Source organism: Bombus terrestris, chromosome 4 (assembly GCF_910591885.1).
Source record: "Bombus terrestris chromosome 4, iyBomTerr1.2, whole genome shotgun sequence".
In the NCBI taxonomy this organism is placed as follows: Eukaryota; Metazoa; Arthropoda; class Insecta; order Hymenoptera; family Apidae; genus Bombus; species Bombus terrestris.
In genome coordinates, this window is record NC_063272.1 from 7,802,061 (window position 1) to 7,817,340 (window position 15,280).

The following is a 15,280-nucleotide window of genomic DNA, read 5'->3' on the forward strand; positions in this document are numbered from 1 at the left end:
AATTTTTCTCGTAGCTCGAAAATCGAGTATGCAAACTTCGTTAGACAGACGAATGAATCAGCCTGTACACAAGTACACATATATTCAACAGCCAGTCCCCATTCGTTCTAACAAATTGTGGAACCTTGGCGTTTACGTTTCGTTTCGTATAGGTGGCCAGGCTAAAGGTTGTAAGATACGATGAAATTTGAGCAGTCCAAAGGAAAAAACTTACGCTTTCCAGGAGAAACGATAAAGAACATAGATTTCGTAGCACAACGATAAGTCACCCTTCGCTTTTCTTTAAACACGAATAGCCAATACCGTGCTAGAAGAAAAATAGACACAATAAATTAACTTTTCGTAATCCCAATTTCCATAATCTCAGTTCTAACGACAAATATTGAAAGAACTAATTGAAAACAAAACAAAACTCTAATAGGAAAAGATAATAAAAATTATCACTTAATATCTTGATGATAATGAGAGATAACCTGCCAAAGTTCAATTTCTTATCGTTAATAAGAATTAAAAACAAAACAGAAGTATTAAAAATTCTCAACGAAAAACGGTTTTATGAAAATAGAATTTACTAATACTAATATTTTAACTTGATCTCCGACCAATTCCATTCTGATCTCATTGGCAATTATATGGCTACTGATGGTTAGAAATTATAGATTACATTTATCGAGAAGAGTTCTCTGAACGAGTTTAGAATTCATGATCAGCTTAGTTGGCATAGCATGAATCATAGAAAAATTCAGTCGGTCGCAATGAACTCATCGATGTATCGAGCGAAAAAGCAATGAAGCGAGCCAACGCCATCGGTCATCCGTGAAAGGCGGTAGTATAAAACCGCGCGTTATCTGGATAAGAAGAAAGCGCAATCTTTGGTAAAACACAATTGACCGATGATCCCTGAAACAATAAGCGTCGACTGGTTTTTCCATCCAGTTATTCCACACCGTGTAGTTACCCCATCTCGTCCACGGAAGATAAAAATCTGGTCCAGTTTTTCATAATATAAAACCCTGAAACGTGGCTCAATGAACTCGTAAAAAGACAAGTGGAAAAAATGGTTACCTCCAATTGGAACGGACCAAGGAGAAAAAGAAGTCGAACCCTCGTTAGACGTTTATTCCTTCCATCATCGCTGATTAATATATAGCTCGAGATAAAAGCGTTTAACTATACTGTACACTTAAAAGGTATCAATCTTTGAGACGAGATAAGCGAGATAAACCCTCCAAGATCTCAAGTACCATTTAAAAAATGGAGCCATATATCACTATATATTGCGTTGTTTAGAAAGTTTGTAACGGAAGTTAAGAAAGATTTAAAATTTAAGAAGAATTTTCGTCACCTGTAGCTTTACGAGTCTTTTAGATTCTAGAGTACGATTACGTAGTTCAATTAATTTCTTGCAAATGTTTTTCAGACACAAGAAAACGTTCCAGTTAACTTTGAGAATTGCTTGAACATACGAGGTCTTACTGAAAAAAAGAAAGGAATCTGTTTCATTAACAAATTTTCATTACGAATCAAACATTACATTATTTGATATAAATTCATAATAATATAAAACGAACCTTTCGAATAATCCAATAGAGGGAAAAGTATACTCCAAGAATAAATCTTTTCGAAACAACACGAAACGAAAATATCCTCTAAAATATTTCCATATAAACCATCCCAGTTCCCAATAAGGAAGATTCTTCTCCGCCACTAAATCCTCCCAAGAGAAGTGTATCTGTATCTTTCTCTACGATTCAAAAGTCGAAACGTGATCATAACGCGTGGGGAGAGACGGAACTCGAAACGTGGCACGCGGCAACTTATCTACGCGCATATACTAACAGAGATCGGAAACATCGTACCTACGGTGAATCACTCTGCTATTGTCCAAAGGGAGGAAGAGAAGGACAGAAAAAAGAGACAGGGTGGAAAGATAGGCAAGAACGCGTGCAGTCGGTCGCGTTCGCAGAGTCTAGCCTGGCTACGGCGAAGATAAAGAAACACGGTTGCGAATCACGCCGCGGTGGCGCCTAATGGGCGGCAACAAAAAGGGACACGGTGTGGTCACCACACCGCACCGGCATCGGGGAATTCCCCTCCGCAAGGAGACAAGCTCCCCACCACGCACCATGCTCGACTCCCACTCGATTAAAGTCGGCCGAATTCGGATACGCTCGGTGATCTCCGCGTCATTGCTGGACCCGCCACGCCGGAGATCGAGCAGTACCGTATCCACCAAGGGAGATTTCATCCTTAGACACGTTTCTTATCACGGAAACACTAACGACCCCTTTGGAATCCTTGATTAAGGGCTCTTAACATGCTACAAACGTTATATATAGTGGCTCGTGAATGTATTTGAATACTTAACATGGCAAACTTTTATACAATATTGCACGAGTTGTATAAAATATTTTGAAATTTCTTTGCACTGCAATGAGCAGACTGCGGATTTTTATGCATCTATAGAAAACTTAAAATCCTAAAAATACATATAATATGCAAGAATATGTAAAATACGCAAACTATAGTCCTTATAATAATATTCTGCTTAGATTCCGTTTGTTTAATTAAGTTTATAAAAATACGAATTTACGTACAAATCTGCAATCTAGTAATGAAGCACGACGACTGTCATGATTACAGTAGCTACAACGAGTGTGAATGAAACGGTTTTTTTTATCAGATTCTACCCTATTTCATTTTCATATTATGTGAAACTCATATGAAAGTACTATTAAATGATACGAAATTTAGTATGCTTGTACATCATTAAGTAGTATGCGAATACTTCTTGTATTTACTATATATTAATAATACTGAAAATTTTTTGAGAGGTACGTTGAAAAGTTTCGTTGTTTTTAAAAAAGTGGAAGGTAATTTCATTGGTTTTGGAATGTCGGGGGTCATATAGGTAATCAAAAGAGGCTTTTACGATTTGGAACGTTCTGTTAAAATGCTGGTAGAACGATGATGGTTCAACTGGTGAGATACCAAGAAATTCAACACCTCGAGACAAGACCTTTGGGAGAAGGGGTCGGCAACTATTGGCTCTAATTGCCAGTACTCGTTGAATGGAGATGGTCCGGCTATGCTTTCGCTGGTATATAAGTCCGGCTTTAAACGATCGCAGTCCGACGCTTCTCGTTTAACACTTGAACACAAGAAAATTGTGTACCATGATCCCTTTTCATTTGTATTCTTCTATCATATGCTGTATCTTCATCTTCTTTAAGCCTAACATCATAAATTTTTATATAAAGTTTATCACATCGTTTTCATTTTAAAAAGTTATCATTTTATTAAAGATACCTCAGGAAAGAGGTAAATTTCAAATATTGCAGTAAATTTTCGTAATACAAAAATGTGTAAGAGAATGTATATATAAAAATCAAAAAAGGAACTGTTTATTCAGAAGATTTTCCTGATACATTTCCAATCGTCTCAAATGTGAAGTACGTAATGACACGTAAGTACATATGTACAATATGTTTGTTCTTCTATGTGGCTCAGGACTGAAATAAACGTATGACTATCTCACAAATTAGTTTCATGAACAATTCCCTACTCGTATGTGAATCAACGTTTATACTCATCAGAGAAAATTCAGTCCAGTCTTTCGCTGATATTCAAAGCAAGCAATCAACGTGACGCTAAATAATTGTCCATACTTCTCTCGTAACCTGATACGTATACTCGAACGTATGATAGATGACTTTCAAAATAATATATTGCGGTCATTCTTACCTTGCTCCATTGGATAATAAGTTCAGTATTAAATTTTCATGTTGATCGATTCATGTAATATTCAAGGTTTGATTGAATCCAAGTACGAAGGAATATACATTAATTTACAAATCAATCGATTCATGACGACTACGCGCGACGCTTTCGTTCGATGGCGCACGCATACATAGATGTACACGCGTAAATCTGACTCTAAATAATCGTCGGATGGCTGTCGCTTTAAACGATGCAGCGTGCCTCCCGTCTCTTTCGGATATTGTTTCGAAGCGGTCCTTCCCTTTCATTCAGTAATTCGCAGGCAGCTGCACACTAATAATAGTATCGGACACTGCCGCCACTGCTTGCCGTCTCTGCTTTCGTCGCGGCTGTACGTACACATTAGCCATCAATATCGTAGTTGCCGACGATAAGCTACCTTGTAGCTCGACCAAGCCTGCGGGTTAACTTCGCTTTCCTGCGTTCTCTCTTTCTTGCGGTGCGCGCACGTTTATCTGACGTTTATTCGAAGGAAACCGTGGTCTGGAAACGAAGTTAGAAACTGCTGGATATAAGTCTTACCGATCGCCATTTCAAATCGATTATTATTGGCTACTAATCAACTTAATATGTTTTTAACGTTGTTAGTATATAAACTGAAGGTGATATTATTCGCGATTCGTTTATTAGACGATATGTATTGAATTAGATGTACAGTGACTATAAAAAATTTGCGATTTGCATCACTGTATCTGCGTAATAATTAATTAGATCCAAGTATATTAAATTTTGCATCATCTATCTAGTAATGAATATTCTCATATGAGTGTGAAAATTTAATACGTACCTGATAAAAAGATACGTCATGAAATAAGGGTATATATATACAAATACTTTTCTTAGCCACTGTATATATTTTCGTGATGATAGAATTGTTTATTGTTGAACTATTCTTGCTAGGAAGAGGAGAGAATGGAAAATTTCGTTGATACCGATGCGACGTTGTTACGTAGATTGCATCGCGAATAAGAGCTTCTTGTCTACTTTAAAACGTATTTACATACCTCACGGCGGTGAAAAGTCAAGGGAATCGACGAAGATAACCGCACGCGCTACCGAATGTTATCTCGTTTCCCCTCCGGGAGAGTCCGAGGTATTCGAGTTGTGATTGCAAAATATCTCGTGATATGTATAAACATCACGAAACGATATTGAATTTTTCAATTGACAAATTGACTTGACAAACGACTTCAAAAAATTCAAGAAGAAACTAATTCATTTTTCTAACGTCTTTTCGTTTCATCACCTTCGTCTTACACGAAAGCTGTTTTCGTTTACGAAATTGCTACGGGAATTTATTGGACGTGAATATACTTGATAGCAACATTCTCGTAGATTTACACACCCCCATTCGACTGGTATTTCAGCGAAGTATCTTGGAGGATGCGCATAAAACACGTGAAGAGGAAGCTATATAAAAGTAAATACAATATCGGCGCAACACGCATCCTTCCTTTCAGCAGATAAATAACGAGGTAATCACATCTGTGAGCCAATGAGCCAAAAGATACCAGGTTTCCGGTGAACGAATGCGCCACGATAACGAAACACCACTGCGATCCATAAACCGCTATATTAGTGAAAACAACATTGCTCGACTACATAAGTATAAGTTCCCTCTGGCTACCCCCTTTGTATCGTCGTCGACGTCGTCATCGTGATGAAACCGTGGTATATAGAATCGATAGAGCGGGGTGCCATAGCTTACCGGTTACGCTCCTGACCTTGATTGCGGCCAACGCACACGTCGAGATGCGACGCAGGTAGGGGATGTGGCGACGACACGGGTAGACGAATATATGTATAGTACGCACGAATCGCTCGAGGATAACATCTCGTAGCCCAGGGAAAGCTATAGCAGAGACCTGTATGTGAAGAGTAAGAGGAAGAGGAGGAAATGTAGAGAGAAGCGTGCAAGAGAAGTGGGAGAGAAAGGGGGTAAGTTGGATGTTGAAGAGGGGAGTTCCAGCGTGTCCATCATAACGCATAGAGGGGAGAATAGGAGAACGGTTGGAACGGTTACGGGGAGAAGTAGAGAGTGGAGGGAAATAGCAGTGAGAAACGGTGGTGGGGGCGGCGGTCGAACAAGACAAGGGAGACGAAGAGAGAGAGAAGAAGCATGGGGGCGGTGGCTGCTCTGCTACGGCCGCCATCACCATCCGTCCCATCCTATAGTAAACTCCGAAGCAGCAGTCCCCAATCTGTCTCCATGTGTGTTAGTTAGGACCGTGTTTTACCGGTGCTTGCTACTCCAAGCTGGTAGTAACACCGACATTTCTGCCTTGCCCGCTCTCTGCGATGCCCTAGCATCAACTCCCGATCACCGTCGCGCTCTTCCCTCGTTCCTTTCTTCTCTCCATCTTTTTCCCGCTATTCTTTCCCTCCAGTCAGTCTCCGTAAGTGTGTGGTTTTTTGCCTCGGTGCGTGGGAAAACGTATGCGTACGCGAATGAAAAGAATCGGTAGAAAAGGAGAAGGCGGTGGAGGAGGAGGTGGCAGAAAAAGAACAGCGTATCGCTTTCCGCACGAATCGTTTCCAGGGATATAACCGGTGCGCGCTGTCTTCCTATCCGTTTTTCGACATTCTTTTCATTTATCCTAGTTCGTCAAAGAGAGAGTGATATATAGTGTGATTAATTAGGAAGTCGTAACAGTGCATCACACCCATATCTTAAATTCGTTCCTCAATATACTCACGGATTCGTTCGAGACATCGAGCGATCCTTCAAACAGCGAGCAAGAAGCGGTCCAGACACGAAACGATATCATCGAAAGAAGATTCTTTGCGTGGATGCGAATCAAACGCCGTCTTTAAGACGCAAAGCATGAGATCGAATGAATATACATGCGATAAAGCAGGCTATACCTTGGGACATAAAATAATAAACGAAATTTAATTACCCCGTTCGTTGTTCCTCGTCCGAAGAAATCCTCCAAGTTCTTAAGATACACTCGTAATCATTGGTCTGTGGCATATACACGATGAAACGGACGTCGAAGATCCAACGAGGCTAAAACGCGTCCCACCCAATCGGTCCTCTCGAATCATCGTCGTGGAATCATCACTTATCGGACGAGGGGAACGAAGGAACGGACGAACTATCCGTGGACCTCAGCGCTGCCGCCCGCTGGAATTTCTCCTGTCGTCGTCTGCACATAACCTCTCTCTTTCTCTCGTCTCTCGAGCCGCTCTCTTTTCACCACCTCTCACCTCTCTGTCCCTGTTATCATTCTATTGCTCCTTCTCTGTCTCCCTTGCGTATCTAAACACTTGACTTCGTTCGTCTATTTCACATCGAAGAGAAGAAACGTGATCAACATTCCCGTGTTTCGTTGAACTCGTTGTGCGCGCGAGTGACACGGCTGCTTTTTAATGATCGTGGCCGCGGTAAGTGCTGGTCGTTGGTTCTGGTCCTACTGTCTGAGCTGTTCACCACCTCGTGGATATCCAGACTCGAAAATCAATCATCTATGATCAAGACGCAAACGTGATACTCGCTCGATCCTTCATATACGTACGAAGCAGCCTTGTTACCATCATACGTAACCTAAAAGCAAACGAAAGATAGAATAAGAAATGATACTGAACAGCCGTGCACTAGAACGTTGGTGGATGTGAAATAACAATAACACTTGGAGTAGTCGTGACGAACGTATGCTGTCCAGTTTTCTCCGTACGTCGTCCGATTAAACTCTTGTACGAACGGACGTTGAAGCCTCTGTTTCGTATCTCTATGCTCCTCGACACTAGAACAGCCGATTATCGTTGCTTTGTACTGGCAGTACGTTATTTATCGAACGACTCAACGGAGAAACGGGGAGGAAGGGTACAACCATGTGTCGCCGCTGTACCTTGAAACGTCACAGATCACGCTGGACGAACTCTTGAGCGGGATCGCAAGACGCGCTGCTGCTACCGAAGCATTCAACCTGGCGGAATTGTCGAAGAAACGCAAGACGTACCTCGGGGAGCACTGGCTCGCGCTCACGCGAATATGAGCATGACTCTCGTCCGCAATACGTTCAAAGGTAAGCACATATTTTTTTATAATCTACATACGTGTGCGTGTCGTTCGAACGCCTGTCGTTCTTCGCGGCTCGTATTCATAACAATTGCGTATATGTCATTACTGTATCATTAATATTTAAATAAATTCTGAACATTGTTAGTTACTAACATGTTGACTAAAATTTTATATTACATTGTTATATTACACTTTGTTACGTTTTGTGTATATTGTTACTGTACATAGCATTGGATGTAATTGTATAAAAGAATAAGATTGTTTAAATGTTTTATGATGCATTTAATACTTTATATTGGTATTATAACATTAAAAGTATTACAAATGTTACGAATATGACTGTTTCTTTCACTCGAATACTTCAATTCATTTTGGCAATGGCGGTCACTTGTAAGCATGGCACTTAACCTGTCATGATTTGAATATGTACCGTGTTATTATTGTGTAAAATACATAGATCTACAAAAGATGTTAATATAAGTTAAAATTTTATGCATACAAAAGATAGTTTTATACTCATAATATCGTTTTCTACATTTCTATGGTGAGTGATGGTTAAATGTACTTTGACCGTATGATTACATTTGGAAATGTAACGTTACGTGCACTTCGCGATGTTGTTGACGTTTATGTTTCAGAGATTGTGTTTTATTGATTTTCTCTCAATGATAGAGTTTTTCGTTTAAGGATTCACAAAGTTCGAAAAATATTTACACACATGTGATTTCTGTGTGTGCTTCATAAATACGACTGTATCCGCGCGCGTGCGGACATAGACGAATACGCATTGTGTTTAACATACGCGTGCATTCTACGCATGCGCGCTATATTCATGAAAATATCACCTATTTTTTGTGGACCGATGGATACGATGGCGTATATCAGTAAATCGTAATAGGAATCTTCACATAAATTGAAAAAATTTGATGTATTCTCTAACGTGGTAAATTTAGATTTTTATCATATAACGTAATTATATCCTATATTTAGACCTTACGAAATTTGTCACTCGATAACGTTACGACACACGTGCGTCTTAATAGAAAAAGACAAAATATAGTGATATAAATTTTTGTGAAAAAGACAAAATTCTAGTATAAAGATTATTAAATAGAACATAATAATGTGTTTTTTTGTACAACCTTACCAATAAGGATAGCGAGTGCTATAATTTTCATCATCTACATTTGACTTATTTTATTAATCTTGCTGTCCTTTTTATTTTTTTTTTTTTGTTTTTTTCGAGCTCGAACTCGTTTCTCTTCAGATATTTTCTACCCAAAATTTGGTATTCTTCATCCATGAAAAGTGTGTAATACATAAAAAGTAGTACGATCTAAATATGTGCATATAATGAATATTGGAATCAAGTGTTTAAAAACTAACTACATTGAAAAAATGTTCATTGGAATAGAATTTTCATCTAATAAATTAACTAATTAATTATGGAATATAGCCCGAGGATAATAATGGAGTTAAATTAATTTATAGTAGTCGAAAAGCATAATATTCAAGAAACCAGATATATTTTTAAATTAAGTCATTAAGGTCTAACGTTGCGTTAACGCAACATTTCATTCGTAATTTCTGTTTATCAATTTACATTATCGAATTCTGTTTTCTATGCTTCAAATTAACTCACAATAACTAAAAAGAATAACGCTCTATCAACTAGAATATATTTTTACATTACCCACACACGTGATTTTAGCTGACGAGAAAAGTAATACTCCTTAAAAGGTCAACACCGATAAATCACACAATTTATTTCTCAATAAAAATTCCGCGTTGAGCCTATTGTTTAATGGATAACTTCCGAGAGATTGTTGTAAATAATTCGAGGAACGCGTCATCAAAGGAAACCGTTGGACGCCGAATCTCGGACACGCGTGCATCTTAACCTTAACACATTGACTGGCACGCGAATTTTATGTATTTTGTCCAGGGAGCCGCAATAGATTGAAATATGCTGAACGGTAATATGTAATTTTTGCAAAGTATTATATTGTACCTACGCATTTTTTTCTCTAATAATGTTATCTAAATCATTCGCATTATTTTTTTTTTTTATCGATTTAAAGTCAACAATTTCTTAGTCCCTGAAATTTGTCTTGTTTTAATCATTCTAACAAAATGTAGTAAAAATTTAATAAAAAAAACTGGGCAAATTTCTAACAAATTTAGCAAATTTTTAAAACATGTAAATAATCATCGAAAACCACCGTGGCAGACAACGTGTTAACGTATATCGGCGGGCGCTTTCGTCCAGCGAAAAAGTATTTTTTACTTACTCGTGATCTATAGGTTTCGCAACTTCGTTCGCCTTGCTTGATTCGTTGGACAATTTTTATCGCACACGAGCATACGGGCGTCGCGTCACCTAACGATGAGCCCCGACGGTTTTTCGTGATTCACGGCCGGTAGGAGCTTGTACGTTCGGCTGAACTTTAGACCCGACACGTACTACTTTCGTGGCGCGGATGTGCGAAATGAATTCAGATGTGGCAGTCGGTGTGCGACGGCTGTTTCGTTTCGAGTATCATTCTCGCGTTTTCACGTAGGACTGCGTCTTTGTTCTTGGCTACTGATGTAACTTCATAGGTAGCATTACGAAATTCCTGCACGCAGTAACACGACCACTGTGGCCAAAATAATTAACACAAAAAGGAGCAGCACATTCACCGTTAGATGTTAAATTCGTGGTACAATTGAAGTCAGCGAGATTTTATGGCTCAAAATAATATGGAAGATAGGAATGACGAAATTGCGTTGGAGATTTCGTTTGTGATAAAGTTGGGCTTGAAAAGTTAGTTGTTATATCACACACTAGGTACAGACTATTTTTAAAGAATATTTGAAAGACCTCTGAACTGTTATTTCTGTAATAAAAAGGGTCACAGATTTAGTTGAATTAAAATTTCATTTGACTATCAGTTGTTAAATTTGAACGTTTAAATAATTATATTTGCAGTACGAAATACATGTTTTCTTTAAACAGTAGAATAATGTATGCACAAATGTAGACCAAAATATATATTTCTATAACAAGGAAGTTCAAATAAGATATTTAAACATTGTATGTGGCCATTGACGCAGAATGAAATAACATGTGAAACAAACGAGTCTTTCAAATGCTGTTCTTGAACTTATAGTAGAATGCTCTCGTACTCGACAAGGCAAACAAGAATTCGATCAATTGGCATAGCCAATTTTTCTCTTTTCCTATTAATAGTAGGTACATACCTGGAATTTCCGATGGTCTTGCAAAGAAGACACAATGTTCTAAAATATCAAACTGGTTTTACTGAAAACAAATACATTGTTTAATTAATAACCTACAAGAGTACAAATATAGTACTTAATATATAGAAAGTTATATATATTATACACCTAGGAAAATGGTTAAAATACTTTTGAAATAAAAATATTAAATTAGTTGAAACAAGTTTTTTATTCCTATTTTAAACAAAAATTATTCCTTAGATGTAGAATTCGAACGTTTAGTCATCCACAATCGAAACGAGACTTCGCCACAATTTAAACGAGATACTCTCAACTTGAGTACTAACTCGATAAAAAATATTTCGCTCTTAGATCCTGTGGCATCTTGCCAGTCACTCGAAAGATACAAAAGAATTCTCTTCTGTGATGGACTAATTTACACGAGTTTACAAATGATATCGATAGTCAGACCGGTTCCGTACATCAGAAACGTAACTTGATATTTAGAAGCCTAAAAGATCATGCTTGTATATGTATATGTATCGTTTCTTCACGTTAACCCTTCGGTAGTGTAGCTCATGAGAAGAAAATCTCAAAGAATCTAAAAAATTCTACGATACTTATTGTGAAATGCTTTGTTACATATTATACAATCAATTATTTACGAAGGATTAAATATCATTATACGTAATACAATTTAATAATATTTATTTCCTAAAAAGTTGAAAGTACATATTTTTTTTCTATCTGACCTCAGGAATGCAATCTTATTTTTAAATTCTTCATTCTGAATTCTTCGTTATTTTATTATAACACTGTCAAAGGGTAAAGGTTAATAATTGACACATGGTAATCATCGAACGATCTAATTCTTAATGAATGTAGAAAAATATTTACCGATTTGAAACCGATTCCCTGAGAAACTCTATTTGTGACGAAGAGTGGACCGTGTCGGTGGGAAGGATTCGTCGTTTCAGCGACGGCCATTCAATCGATTCCACCGCCCTCGATGGATCGAGGCCGCAACGCGCTCGTGCTCTTCACCGATTTGCTTCCGAGTAAATATTTACCCTACGCGAATGAACAACTGGTCCTAGACTATTTTCCGTATTCTTGTCGTCAATTTTGTTTGTTAATCGACAAAAGGGGTTCTCTTTGTTTTTCTTCAGTTTGTTGAAGTGTATAATTTGTATTGCTACTGTTGCCTTTGGAATATTGGCTAGGTTAATGTGCGATTTTATAGGTTAACATATAATGGAGGTTACAAGACATATATTACTGGATAGGTAATATACGTGTAATAATATGAAACATTAAGTAGCTATAATTTAATGTTTATTTTTCTTCAGATTGGCACAGTGTGAAATTTGTGGTGTTGTTGATTATTAGCATCGATTAATTTTATTGTTAGGGCAAATATTGAATGAACTATTTTATGTAACGTATATTATAAGAATGCGTTTCGTCGAATAATAAAATAATAGAACATGAAACTATGAAACGTTAATTAATTATAATATAATGTTATTTATTATTAATTCTTTTTAAGATCGATAGAAAGTGTAATTCCTATTACTATCGAGAATATTAAATTAAATCGAATGGTTTATTCCTACGTGTGGAATACAATGAATATATCAAATGAATGTAGAATATAATGAAATAAGTTGTAGATATGTTATTAATAGTTTTTATTTTTTGAAAAGCGTTCTTTATGATTCTTTGTAACCGAACACTGACTTTAAAGTGTCATTATTTACAAATCTATTTATTTCCGAACTATTACTAACCACGTGTAAAAATGTCAACTTTGAATCTTCTAAAAAAAGATAATACTTTGATATTTATAGTTTCCTAAGAAAACAATGTCACGCTTTTGGTACGCGACATTTAGTTGCCTCTAAATCGTCATCTGCATAGGTGTAAATCAAATCCTCGAAACAAATGCCAAATCTATGTCACGCCGAATTTCTGCAGTCTGTTTTTTCGAGCAGAAAATTCTTTTGTTCTTTTGTAAACGCGTACGAAGTGTACATTGTTCTTGTGGACAGATAAACCACTCGTTCGTTCCCCATATTCCACGATGAATGACGTTACTGTATCGGAGACAGCACGCGTCGTATGCAGTTCACTAAGTCATCCGCCCGCTTGTTCCTCTCGGCCTCTTCTTTCTCTCTGCTTCCGTTTATCTCCCGCTGCGGCCGGTTATCGCGGTACTCCGTCTGTTTCTCCGTTTTTCAGCGAAACGCGGACGAATAATCGACTTGCACACGCGAACCGCCGACGTGATTGCGAAAATGTCCGGTTTCCGCCGCGTACAATAGAAAATTTTAGACCGAGCTTGTTGTACAGATCTCCCTTTTTCTTTCTCAAATACGTCAACACGGACCCGTTCCGCGGAATTTAATTTCTTAATCATTTAATTAATTCGTGAGAATCCTTTCGATACAGCAAACAAGATTAGAAGAGGATTTATAGGCGAATAATATTAGTGATTACGTTATGTTTACTGAGACTGAAGATCGCAAGAAGAAAGAAAATGAAAGAAAAAGGGAAAGAAACAAAAGAGAGCAGAAATAGATAAATAAATAAATAAAAATTAAATAAGATTTTCCCGTTTGAAACGCTAATAATGCCTTAGGGAACGAGTCCGTAGTGGTATATAAATTCCACAGAATTTGTTCATTGGCTAATACTTTTTAATCTTTTTTTTTAATCAACGACTTTTTCTCTGAGACAAGAGTGGATATACTTGTCCTCAGAAAGTTGCTGTAAACTCGTTGATAATTGAAAGAAAAGAAATAAATATAAAATATGACAATAACTATATATATTTAATATAATAGTATCTATATTCTAATATTCTGTTCACATGGTATACAATTTTTCTTGTTTTCTGTTTTCATCATACTAATAATTTCTATCTCCACGTGATTAAATTGTTTTGCGGAAGAGAAGAAATTGATCGCATTATGACTTAGTACATGTATTGGTGAGATTGAGGCCTTGCTGTATTGTTTAATGGCATATTTCATCGAGCTAGTAAATAAGGGGATATTGCAACACTAAAAGCGTTGAAGATTAATATAACAGGAACAAAGCATTTATAGGATATCTAAATTTAATGAGCAGTCAGAATAAAAAAAAAGATATTGAATTACACAACAGTTTATTATAATATAATTTATTAAGCATATAAAAATTCAGTATATAAATTGTTACAAGCACATTAACAACTGCAAAGACTATGCTATATCTACGTTAGAAAACGAAAAAGTGATGAATAAAAATGAGTTGTTTCTGGAATTAAAATCTGGAATAAATCATACGGTAATAAAATATAGGAGGTTCTCCAATATTGCCAGACAGTCATCTCATGCCAAACCAGTCATCTGGTTTGGTTAAGCTCGTAAGGTTCTAATTTTGAATTAATTGCGCCAAAGTAGAACTATATACAAATATCTTTAAGCGTAGCACGTTTAGACGTACGCATGGTTGCCTGTATTTGCGAAGTTCTCAAACACGGCACACGACAAAAGAGTAATTAACTCTATTCGATGGCACAAGGTCCGGCCCTGTAGCTGTATTTACTCGGTTGTTTCATTGTAGTTTATACCTTGGCGCGTTCCATGTATCGTGCGCTTTAGATTAACCTTCATTTAGTTTTCTTACTTTCCTTTGAATTATTACAGTACTGTCCAAGTTGCAACATGTTGATAAAAGAGGGAATTAAGAAGAACTTTAAAAACCTTATTCGTCGAAATTTACTGAAACAAAGAAATTATCCCGAAACAAAAGAAAAGAATTGTTATTCTTATGCTTCGTTAAATGTCAAATCTAAAATTAAAAGACAATATAAATTACTTAAAATAAAGGTTAATTAGGATATAGATTAATAAATGTAGATTAATTAAGATGGATTGCGCTAATACTTAATGTAGAGTGCAAATTTGTCCGTAATCTCGAATGGAACGAGAGGTTACTGTACACGTTTGATTTCGTGGAAGAAGCTGATCACGAGCAACCGGGTGGCGTCAAATTCATTCACGCTATTACAACGTAAAACGATAATACAATGTGACGTAATTATTGTTTTCTCTTTTCGATAGGGAAGTAACACTATCGTTTCACCCACATTCCAGTATCTCGTCCCTTTCAACTTGCTCCAACGTTTTAAAGAATTTAGCGAACACGATAGAGAATGATAATTCTGCAAATAGGGAAATCATTCCGTTCTTTAAATTTGCAAATTTG

General features: G+C 37.0%; 1 protein-coding gene and 1 long non-coding RNA gene across 4 annotated transcripts in view; one reads left to right on the forward strand and one right to left on the reverse strand.

The window, feature by feature from the left end:
- Positions 1-3,382: 3,382 nt before the first annotated feature.
- On the reverse strand, positions 3,383-8,864 carry LOC105665688. Of its 3 annotated transcripts, none has more exons than XR_007223951.1 (3): positions 8,387-8,864; positions 4,568-8,263; positions 3,383-4,263 (listed from the first exon to the last, which is right to left on the reverse strand). It is a non-coding gene; the product is annotated as an uncharacterized LOC105665688 (long non-coding RNA). The 3 variants fall into 3 exon arrangements; XR_007223950.1 differs by having other exon boundaries at positions 8,340-8,864; XR_007223949.1 differs by having other exon boundaries at positions 4,568-8,212; positions 8,304-8,863.
- LOC100642685 (zinc finger protein 1) overlaps positions 7,681-15,280 on the forward strand; it is a 35,166-nt gene continuing 27,566 nt past the window's right edge. Inside the window, exon 1 of the mRNA XM_012308228.3 lies at positions 7,681-7,808. Coding sequence (XP_012163618.2) covers positions 7,775-7,808 — 34 coding nt within the window. The 5' untranslated portion in view covers positions 7,681-7,774. The remainder of the gene's footprint in view (positions 7,809-15,280) is intronic.